Source organism: Mytilus galloprovincialis, chromosome 10 (genome assembly GCF_965363235.1).
Source record: "Mytilus galloprovincialis chromosome 10, xbMytGall1.hap1.1, whole genome shotgun sequence".
Lineage (NCBI taxonomy): Eukaryota > Metazoa > Mollusca > Bivalvia > Mytilida > Mytilidae > Mytilus > Mytilus galloprovincialis.
In genome coordinates, this window is record NC_134847.1 from 36624582 (window position 1) to 36637178 (window position 12597).

General features: G+C 33.2%; 1 protein-coding gene across 1 annotated transcript; it reads left to right on the forward strand.

The window, feature by feature from the left end:
* The first annotated feature begins 7819 nt into the window (after positions 1–7819).
* On the forward strand, positions 7820–10560 carry LOC143047475 (ganglioside GM2 activator-like). Its single transcript, XM_076220534.1, has 4 exons — positions 7820–7978; positions 8407–8602; positions 9305–9488; positions 10403–10560. The coding sequence occupies exons 1-4, from the start codon at positions 7903–7905 to the stop codon at positions 10520–10522; spliced, it is 576 nt and encodes a 191-aa protein (XP_076076649.1). The 5' UTR covers positions 7820–7902; the 3' UTR covers positions 10523–10560.
* The last annotated feature ends 2037 nt before the right edge of the window (positions 10561–12597 follow it).

Consider the following 12597-nt stretch of genomic DNA (forward strand, 5'->3'; position numbering starts at 1 on the left):
TAAGGGAGGATTGAGATCTCAAAAAAAATGTTTAACCCTGCCGAAATTTTGCGCCTGTCCCAAGTCAGGATACTCTAGCCTTTGTTAGTCTTGTATGATTTTTAATTTTAGTTTCTTATAATTCGGAGTTTAGTATGACGCGTCCATTATCACTGAACTAGTATACATATTCGTTAGGGGCCAGTTGAAGGACGCCCACATTAAAGACCCATTGGTGGTCTTCGGCTGTTGTCTGCTCTATGGTCGGATTGTTGTCGCTTTGACACATTCCCCATTTCCATTCTCAATTTTATATAAACATGTAAAATATATAAAAAAAAAAAGAAGATGTGGTATGATTGCCAATGAGACAACTCTTCAGAAGAGACCAAGTGACACAGAAATTAACAACTATAGGTCACCATACGACTTTCAGCAATGAGCATAGGTCATATCACATAGTCAGCTATAACGGGTGCCGAAATGACAAATGTAGAACAATTTCAATGAGAAAACTAACGGCCTAATTTATGTATAAAAATTAACATAAAACAAATATGTAACACAGCAACAAACGACAACCACTGAATTACAGGCTCCTGACTTTAGACAGGCACATACATACAGAATGTCGCAGGTTAGACATGTTAGCGGGATCCCAACCCTCCCCTTAACCTGGGACAGTGGTGTAACAGTACAACATAAGAACGAACTATACAAATCAGTTGAAAAGGCTTATCTCATCAGATGGATACAAATAGAAATACATCTAACAAAAAAACATAGTGGACGTGACCGAGTACTTGTACATCCGATCAACAAAAAGACACTAAGTACAGATCTGAGAGTACTCGCAGTTACTGACAGGTGGTTCAAAGACAATAACATCTAATAAAAGAAGTAATGCATCTGAGACTAAATTATCAATCATTACACATCCAACATCCAATGGCACGGTAAACAACATCTCCGTAAAAATTAGACGTGCTATCCCGTTTGAAATAGGTTTTCTACAGGTACAACCAAACTTCAAAACCAAATCTTTATATCTACGGAAGAATTTAGTAAAGATTTTAAGTGATTTGTGGTAACGAAATCCCTGACATAATAATTTACCAGTAATACATAGATTAGGTTCATTAAAATCCAAAAGGTTACAACAGACACGGGCATCGCGGAGGAGTTCGTTGTGATATACAAACACTATAAGATAGTGCCAAAGGTACATCACCATTCAAAAAAGGAAAATTAACAATAAGGAACGAAGTATGGAAAGCAAAATAAATACTTTTAAAATAATCAGTACATATGAGCATATAAATATCAAAAATAGATCAATACTTTTTGCTTTGGTGGGTTTGGATGACCTTTAAATAAAACGACCTTAAACTCAATGAAAATCAGCAAAGCACTAAAATTACCTTTAATATTAAACTTTTTTGGGCAAATTTATCAAGTGAGATGTAAATATTTCTGTACTTAACTTTTAAATTCCTCTTATTTTTCTTTCATGTTAAAAATTCAATATCCTTAAAAATGCATCAATATCCCATATCCCATTTACTTTTAGGACAAATATCCCATATCCCTAAAATTAAAATGGGAAATATCCTGTATCCCAATATACCCTATACAAGCCTCACAAATGGCGAGATTTCGTATGATTGCAAATGAGACAACTGACAGATCCACTAGAGTTCAAAGACAAAGATGAAAGCAATTATATGTCATATGTGTATATAATAATCAAATAAAGGCACCCTTACAAATTTCAACAATGACTTAAACATGTTAAACAAAATACATAGCGTATAGTCGGCTGTTCAAAACGTGAAACAATTCAAAAGAGAAAACTAACGGCCTTATCTATAATGAGGCTTGTATAGGGTATATTGGGATACAGGATATTTCCCATTTTAATTTTAGGGATATGGGATATTTGTCCTAAAAGTAAATGGGATATGGGATATTGATGCATTTTTAAGGATATTGAATTTTTAACATGAAAAAAAAAATAAGAGGAATTTAAAAGTTAAGTACAGAAATATTTACATCTCACTTGATAAATTTGCCCAAAAAAGTTTAATATTAAAGGTAATTTTAGTGCTTTGCTGATTTTCATTGAGTTTAAGGTCGTTTTATTTAAAGGTCATCCAAACCCACCAAAGCAAAAAGTATTGATCTATTTTTGATATTTATATGCTCATATGTACTGATTATTTTAAAAGTATTTATTTTGCTTTCCATACTTCGTTCCTTATTGTTAATTTTCCTTTTTTGAATGGTGATGTACCTTTGGCACTATCTTATAGTGTTTGTATATCACAACGAACTCCTCCGCGATGCCCGTGTCTGTTGTAACGTTTTGGATTTTAATGAACCTAATCTATGTATTACTGGTAAATTATTAAGTCAGGGATTTCGTTACCACAAATCACTTAAAATCTTTACTAAATTCTTCCGTAGATATAAAGATTTGGTTTTGAAGTTTGGTTGTACCTGTAGAAAACTTATTTCAAACGGGATAGCACGTCTAATTTTTACGGAGATGTTGTTTACCGTGCCATTGGATGTTGGATGTGTAATGATTGATAATTTAGTCTCAGATGCATTACTTCTTTTATTAGATGTTATTGTCTTTGAACCACCTGTCAGTAACTGCGAGTACTCTCAGATCTGTACTTAGTGTCTTTTTGTTGATCGGATGTACAAGTACTCGGTCACGTCCACTATGTTTTTTTGTTAGATGTATTTCTATTTGTATCCATCTGATGAGATAAGCCTTTTCAACTGATTTGTATAGTTCGTTCTTATGTTGTACTGTTACACCACTGTCCCAGGTTAAGGGGAGGGTTGGGATCCCGCTAACATGTCTAACCTGCGACATTCTGTATGTATGTGCCTGTCTAAAGTCAGGAGTCTGTAATTCAGTGGTTGTCGTTTGTTGCTGTGTTACATATTTGTTTTATGTTAATTTTTATACATAAATTAGGCCGTTAGTTTTCTCATTGAAATTGTTCTACATTTGTCATTTCGGCACCCTTTATAGCTGACTATGTGATATGACCTATGCTCATTGCTGAAAGTCGTACGGTGACCTATAGTTGTTAATTTCTGTGTCACTTGGTCTCTTCTGAAGAGTTGTCTCATTGGCAATCATACCACATCTTCTTTTTTTTTATATATATTTTACATGTTTATATGAAATTGAGAATGGAAATGGGGAATGTGTCAAAGCGACAACAATCCGACCATAGAGCAGACAACAGCCGAAGACCACCAATGGGTCTTTAATGTGGGCGTCCTTCAACTGGCCCCTAACGAATATGTATACTAGTTCAGTGATAATGGACGCGTCATACTAAACTCCGAATTATAAGAAACTAAAATTAAAAATCATACAAGACTAACAAAGGCTAGAGTATCCTGACTTGGGACAGGCGCAAAATTTCGGCAGGGTTAAACATGTTTTTTGAGATCTCAATCCTCCCTTATTCCTTTAGCCATTAATATGTCTTCATCATATGAATATCAGGCACAATTCCTCCTGTGAGGGGTTTAGTATTATACCATCATGAAACATATGAGAAGAACATAACCCATGTCATGCAAACAACTGGCTTTAAATAAATGTGTTAATTCCGATGCAAAGACCCTATAAGTGAATCAATATTAAAGCCAAAATATATAATCTTTAATGACTTGACAACAGTATCGTACCTAAGTATTTTTAAAGATTTTGTAGCTTTTGAGGTGAATATTGAATTTTTTTTGCTTTTTAAAGAATATTACCAGAAAAGATTTAATGTGAAATACCTGAATGTATAAGATGTCTGCATGTTGAGTTATATTTACGAATGATTTCCTTATACCGATGATAAAATTAAGTAAATGTTTTGACAAGTTTGTGATATCGAAAACCCTGGTGTTATAATTTTTCAATAATAAATAAATTTCTCTCGCTAAAATCTAATACGTTGTTTCATACGTGAGCGAATCGTTCAAGTTGAGATATATAAACACCACAAAATGGTGATAAGGGAACGTCACCATCTGAAAATGAATAATTAACGATAGGAAATGAAAAATCATCTCTTTTATCATATTTTTTTTGTATTTAGCTTCCCGTTAATGATATAGATATCAACATCGAGGAAAGGGCAGTGGTCATTGTTAGTATTAGCATTATTTAAAGTAAGTTCAACGGGATAAATTTCTTTAGTATACATACTGAAGTCGTCAATATTGAGAGTCAATATACATGTATCATCCAAATATCTAAAAGTATTGTTTAATTTTTGTATCAAATATTGTTTCGATTGGTCTCTGCTGATTTTAGTTATAAATTGTAACTCAAAACAATACAAAAACAGGTCATAAGTGGTTTACAGTTAGTCCCCATTGGAACTCCAATAACTTGACGATATATGGAATCTCCAAAGCGAACAAAAATGTTATCAAGTAAAAATTCAAGCGCAGATATAGTACCAAAGCTTGTCCAATTGACAAAGTTCTTTTGTTTTTTGCTACTAAAAAATGACCTAAAAGAGTTTGAACATATGTATTCGCATTCTGACTTTTTTTAAAAATTCATTGATAATTTTCTTGAACTTGATAATAATAGATTTTTGTTAGATGTAGCCATCAGATGAGTTAAGACTTATTGTTGTCAATATTTTTATTTGTTTTGATGCTTTATATGATTCCGGTATATTTTCTAGTGTTTAACCACTTGTTTTTTACGTGGCGAGGATCTTCAGCGGGCTCCACGTTTCACAGATTGTAATAGATTATGGACCAAGGGTAGTCCGCGATTGCTCTGATGTGTTACAGCTGTTTTGCCAGACATGCTGGGGCTGAGGGACGTCAGAGCACGTCTCATGTCAAAAAGTAGATATTTAGCTGTATAAAATGGATGCCTGGTTTGAATTTGAAACTATCTCTTAAATAGCTTTTTAGAAGCTTAAACTATGTTAATAACGAATAATTACTAAATCATCAATGTAAATTAATATATTTTTTCTTCTATTACTGGTGTTTTGAGGAAGGAAATTAGAAAAAAAAGTAACAAAAATATTGTGATCTATGAAATTCATAAAGTTCAAGATCGCAGAGTCAAATTTTGTGTTATTTCTTTGCAAAACAAGGGCTGTAAAAATATTGCAATAGTTAAGTTTAATGTAGGTGCATACGCAGACAGCTTTCATGTGTTAAATTTTGAGTTATTGAACTTCTTCTTCTTCTTCCCGGTTACGAGTCGAACTCTATAAAAGTGTAATTGACTCGGGCGCATCTCAAACAGACAGGAGGCCACTCCTCTCTGGCCAAAAGTAAAAGTCCAGGAAAATCTGGATGGTATCAGAATGCTATCAAAATGAAATTTTAGTCATATGCATCACGGTTTGAACAATTAAAAAAAAAGTCTGAAATTAGACCCCTTACACTAAATTTATCGTTTAAGATCACATAAAAAGAGATTGTTATACAAGGCTCTAAGATGGAACACTTTGTCTTTTGGACACATATATTCTTGCATGCTAAATATCCATTTTTGTATATGGACGTGCTTTGACGTCCCAGAGTCTCAGCTTGTCTGGCAAAACAGCCGTTGGATGTCAGAGCAATCTCGGACAAGAGACAGGGTTGAGTCCTTCAGTTCTTTCTAACATAGATTACCGTGTAGGGGGGGGGGGAGTTTCTTATCAATGAAACAAGAATGCTATCAAAATGAAATTTTAGTCATATGCATCACGGTTTGAACAATTAAAAAAAAAGTCTGAAATTAGACCCCTTACACTAAATTTATCGTTTAAGATCACATAAAAAGAGATTGTTATACAAGGCTCTAAGATGGAACACTTTGTCTTTTGGACACATATATTCTTGTCTAACACTGGAAGTATGCACTGTAAATTTCTTTTACCACAGTTTGTTTTTCCCTTTATATTCTAGTTCAACAAGGAATATAATTTTAATCAAATGTTAGTATTTTGAAAATAAATAATATAATTTGATCATTTTTCAGTCAAAATTGTTGAAGTTGTGATGATGAAAAACATTGGCTTGGGAATGAATTTATATTGATTTTTTGGGATATTTCAAAATAGTTTTAGGGATGTGGGATATTTGTAAACAATATTTATTGGGATATTAGGGGTAAACATTATAGGGATATGGGATATTGGGATAAAAACTTAATGAGATATGGGATATTGATACCCCCCCTAAACAAGCCTCATTTGTATATCTCAACACTCAGCCAATACCACCGATATATACATACTAGAACACACCCGCGAAATCGCGGGCATTCAGAGCGGAGTTAAAAGTATGTAAAGTGTTGTTAGAAGTTTTATACCTCCTCCTTCATTTCCAAAATTCACAATTTTTGGTTTTCTATCAATTTCAATATGAACATACATTTAGTATGTTATGAACATTTAAGTAAGGAGCCTGTAGTTCAGTGGTTGTCGTTTGTTTGTGTGTTACATATTTGTTTTTCGTTCCTTTATTGTACATAAATAAGGCCGCTAGTTTTCTCGTTTGATTTTTTTTACGTCGTCCTTTCGGGGCCTTTTAAAGCCGAGTATGCGGTATGGGCTTTGCTCGTTGTTGAAGGCCGTACGGTGACCTATAGTCGTTAATTTCTTTGTCATTTTGGTCTCTTGTGGAGAGTTGTCTCAACATGGCAATCATACCACATCTTTATTTTTGTAATCAATGAATTTTGTAAAATATTTAATGAATGGAGAATTTCAGAAAAGGTATCAAAAGTTCACATGAATAATTTTAGCGCTTATCTGTACATGCTGTATATTACTATATAAATAAAGTGTATTTACTTTCAATTATTAGTTTAGTAATCGATCCATGGTGGTCAATTGACATAGTATACAGACCCTCTCCAGTTAATAAACTCTGAACAGAATTAAAATACACTTTATTCGTACTATTTGTTTGTTCAAAGTATACAGAAAAAACACAAACCGGAAGTATAATCTGACTTAAAATTTCGTCCAAAGACGGGACAATATCCAATGTCTTTTTTCTCGTTTTTCTCCCAAAATAACTCAATCTGAAGAATCATATGAATGGATGACAAATGCGACTATGCACTGTACATATAGGACACAGAGTCGTGTTGATTAATTTATTGTGGAAAGAAGAGAAGCGACACCAAAAATGAGGTCTTCTCGTTTAATAGTATAGATACGGGACACTATATATAGACAGTTACGATTCTACTTCATACATGTGCATACCGTGGCCCTTGCAAAAAAGAAAGTAGGACATAAGTTTAAATAAAGATAAGGAGATGCCAATGAGATAAATACGTACAAGGTTTCATAAAACGAAAATAACAGCAATTAGGTCACCTTTCTATTTATTCTGGTATTCTATTTCTGATTTACTAGAGCTAGTATTAAGTAAAAACACATGTAATGTAATGGTAGGTAGACATGGTGGATATGTTTACATATTTTTTTCTGTTGTTTATTTTTCTGAATAAGATGCATTATTTTAATGAATATGAATAAAAATACGTGGTAGCTGATCTACTTTAAAATTAAACAATGTTCCTGTTCATGTGGCGAACAGTGCATGTATGCGCCCACGAATAGCGGCTTAAGTGTTTCCACGGTATCCGGTATAGCTGTCATGATTTGTCCAATTTAAGAAAATATCCTGTTGCACTTAAAATATACCAAGAAAATTAACGAGAGAGACAAACAATTCTGCGAAATCGAATTAAAAAGAAAAGATCTGACTGTCACCGTTCGGAAGGCACCAACGTATATAAACAATTGTATGCATTCGGTAATTTATTCGTGACTTATCTTACGTACTTCAACACGATTGACCTCCAGTCACCTAGAATTAGGTCAGTTCTAGCCCTGGTATCTGTCCATTTCAACATTCGATATGGAGAAGGTATGCTGTTTGTTGCTTTTGGCCATTACTGGATGTCTTTCAGCGAATTTAAAATACACTGATTGCAGTAAGTACATTGGTAATTTTAATTGTAGTGAAAACATCAAGTATTCCCTGTATAAATGGGCATGATTTAATTCAACAATTTCTTTTAAAACCGATATAATAAACTCATCATAGATACCAGGATTAACATTTTGTACTTGCGCTAGGCGCGCGTTTCATCTACAAAACGTAATCGTCGACGCTCGAATTAAAAGAAAATTGGAGAAGGCCAAATAAGGTACGAAGTTGAAGAGCATTGAGGACCAAACATTCCTAAACGTTTTGCTAACTAAAAGGTAGTTTTTTCCTGAGGTAGAAAAGCCTTAGTTTTTCAACAAATTTGTAAATAAGAATAAAGTAAATGAACATGCATTTGAACCCTTATTCATCTCCTCCGTTTGTATTTAGCTCAGTTTGGGTTTTTACATATTACATTTTATCTTATTTTAGACAGTAACCAAGCATTACTACATGTCGATTCTGTGAGGTTAAATCCATACCCACCACAAATACCCGGCGATCTTACAGCCTCCGGGCATCTGGTTCTGGGCAGAAATATATCCGGTCATATCGAGCTTCAAGTCAGCATCCATAAGCATGCTATCTTCTGGATCCCTGTTCCGTGTGTTTCAGGCTTCGGTAGTTGGCAAGTTATTTTATTTGTTTTCTAAAAATCGGTAGAACAAGTTTTTTTGTTGTTTTTTTTTTATCTCATTTTGTTAACAATTGTTAAATGTTAAGGTATTCAAAAGTCAATTGAACCGCATAATGTTCCGAAACATAAGACACTCATTGTTTTATTCAATATTCCGTGAGACATTGAAAAATGAGTTCGATGTCAATTACTTACAAATGAACAAAAACAATTGAACAAAATAAAATTTAACAACGTGACGTTTTGTTCGGTGAATACTATTTTTCCCTAGGAAAAAAATCAGTTTTATTTTAAAATCAAATTCATGATGAAAAAAATCTACTAAGATAATATCAATATGAATTGCTTGATTGTTGGTTGCTTATCGTCCAGTGGCAAATATTCCATGTAATTATAGGACGATACTAATATGGAATAAAGCATATATGTTTTGCATATGTAAACATTAGTTTCCTGACTTAGGACAGGTGCAAACAATTGCAGCGCGATTAAACAAAATCTTCAACCTTTAATATCTGAAACAAAAGTAAAACATCACAACATACTCATAGGATCTCAATTGCAATGGCTTAACTCAATTCATAAACATTGCATAAACAATTATGTTTAGTGTTTATCAGATACGTATTACTACTTCTCGGTTCCATTACCTTTCCATTTCTTTAATTTATCATATATATGTTATTTCTTCAGTACCTACGACTTCTGCAGTATGTTGGATACAGCTTTCAATGTCAATGACCAAATATCATGCCCTCCACAAATGGCAAAACAAAATCTTCCATGCACTTGCCCCATCCAAGCAGGAACATACACGCTGAATCCAGACATGTGGACAATCCCAACATTGCCCTCTCTTTTGTCTTGGTTGTCATCAGTGAGTATCTTTAATTTTGAGTAACGTTTTATAGATATTTAGAGTTGGTTGTACTTTTTTTATAGAATGCAACCAGTGTATCGTATAAGATATACTATGGCATTTACATTTTCAATTTTAAATAGGCTTCGAAAAACTAGTATAATGAAATCTGTTAAATAAATTTTCAGATATATAAAGGCTGTGAAATATCAGTTCCTCGACACAATACACTTGTCTTTAAGATCAGTTGATGTGCTTAAGCGCCAAAGAAGTTTCATGCATGTTGTGACTCAAAGCTAATATTATAGATAACATAAAATCCATTGAAAAATACGGAGTATTTTTAAAGACGTACTGACTATTTTTTATTTCTTTATCTGCAGTTAACATAAGTTTATGCTAGATTGTACATATTTTTTTCAACCAATCAATGCTGCGTATTTATATATTCACGTCATGTTCTGCGTTTAACTTTATATATTTGACAAGCTTATGTACTTTACATAGAACTATATCAAATTCCCTGTTCATTTGTTGTAACCTATGAAATCCAGAAAAGAATAGCGGATTACTTTGTTTTTTCATTGGAAATGAAATACGAAAATTACTTAGCACACCTTTTATATTTTTCAATATATTTTTAAGCACTGAACAGTGTACGATAAATAGTTTGTGTATTATTTTAATTATTTCAAAAGTTTACTACGCATACTAGTCTAGCATGTACGACAACATTACATTACCCGGTAAAGTTCAGTTGCATCTTCATGTATATTCGACTTTTTTTAATTATTTGAACAAAACATTATGTATCTATATTTTTTTAAAACTTTATATGTGCTAATTACGATTGAAAAGAGGGCCTTTATTTATAAGATTCATCATAGTATGGCTTTCGTCATAAACAATTCTAATTATCTTTTATATTTCAGGGAGATTACAAAGTTGACGCCAAATTGGTTAACAAAGATTCAGGGGAGATAATCGCATGTTACAATACTCAGATTACCTTCGCACACAAGTGTTCAGGATTTGGGTGTATTTTCGGATAGTTCGGATTGACTTTAAATAAACGTCATGACTAATATAATATGTGTTTTTATGATTTCTATCGAAAGCCTGTTCATATCAATGATAGAAAAAACAATGTTGTCATATAAATATAAGGATCACAAATGTTTTTCGAAGTAATAGTTGATGTCCTTTTTTCTTATTACTCTGAAACGCCCTACTATTTCATTACAATCCTTACAAACAAATGGGTATTGGAGCAATCAAAGATGTACATTGTAATATTTTACCTTTTTACATCTATGGAGCAACCAACCATATTCTCTAAATCCTTTCATTTGTGGTTTGTTGAATAAAAAAACAAAAAAAAAAAAACATTCTAGTATACACATATCATACTGACCTCCTTCATTCAGTGTTATTTTTTGTTTGTTCAATGTCAGCATATTTATTAGAAAGAGGAGATTGTATGATTCGTGTTTTTAATCGTTGGTAATCGATATGACCTCTACATTGTTGACGGCTAGTTTATGACCGCACATTCTGTTTGTCGGCCAGCATTCGTTTTCACGAAATATCCATCCTCTAGGTTAACACTTAAAAGAGGGGCAAAAGATACCAGAGGAACAGTCAAACTCACAAATGGAACATAAACTGACAACGCCATGGCTACAAAAATGAAAAATACAAACAGACAAATAATATACACAAGAAACAACATAGAAAATTAAAGACGGAGCAACACAAACCCCACCGAAAAAAACTGGAAGTAATCTCATGTGCTCCGGAAGGACAAGGAGATCTTGTTCCGCATGTGGCACCCGTCGTGTTGCTCATGTTATTACAAACCCGGCAAATAGTCTAATGTGGTAGGCCAAATCCATAAATAGGGAAGGGATTGTAGTTACGAAGTTAGAAACATATCCAATATCATCTGTGAAACGGTTATTCCATAACGGTCAATCAACTCGTGTTGGCGTCAGTATATTTACGAAGGGATGATTTCATATTCAACGTTTGGAACTCTTAATTGGTTTAATAGCTTTCTTGTAAGCAGCAACCATCTATCAAGGATACTCCGTATACAGGCATTGCTTGAATGTTGCTACATAGAAATGGAAAGTTCACAATTGGGAAGCTGACATCATCTCGTTTGTCGTAAAGTTTTGTTTTCAACCGACCCTCATTGTCTAATTCTAGATGTAAGTCAAGATATGAGGTAGACTTAACTGCATCTGTTGTATCCTTTATCTCTAGTTAATTAACAACATAATATTATTTACAATTAAGATCATCTTAACTCGTGTGATTATCTACTTTTGATATTTTGTGCAGTTTTAGAGTTATTAAAATCAAAAATATCTTCTAGCTGGAAAGTACACGGCCGAATACAGACAAACAATATAAGTGTCCAACTTTCTATCTGCTTTCGTATTTCCAGAGTATTGTTGCTACAGTATGTACAGTGCAGAAGACGCCCGTTCATGCTAGATCATGCTAAATATCCTTCAGCAGAACACAATATTATGACATTCTTTTCATAGAACATGCCAATACACAAAAGGCGAGGTAAAACATGTTTTGGTTGTTAAACACAATCCCATCAAAGTGGAAAAGCAAAGGATTCCAGATAAACGTACAAATCTGACGAGTGCGATCGAACAAAAACATTATGATTCAAATTTAAAGAGATAGTACATTGTGGAAATGTAAGTTATTTTTTCATAAACTACTTAACCATTCATTCACGAAAGAGGGGGTATTTAAATTAAAAAAAAATGCAAAACTGGTTTTTCTTCTTTCGTATTACCAAAAATATAAAAGACAATAAAAATCTCAAATATTCATATTGGATAACTTAATTTCACAAAATGCATTTAAAAGAACGATCTTCATAATATAGCCAGTTCGGTTCGTCAAAATGTTCGACCAAAAATCGTACCAATTGTCCACAGTGTATGAAGACCATCAGAACTATTGTAATTATACAACGGGGTCAACCGGATTTGAAATGAGGTACATTACACAACGGGGTCAATCGGATGTGAAATATCTAAAACATGATTTTTCTCCAAAATCTGTAATATCACAGTATTGCAGTAATTTATATCAAAAA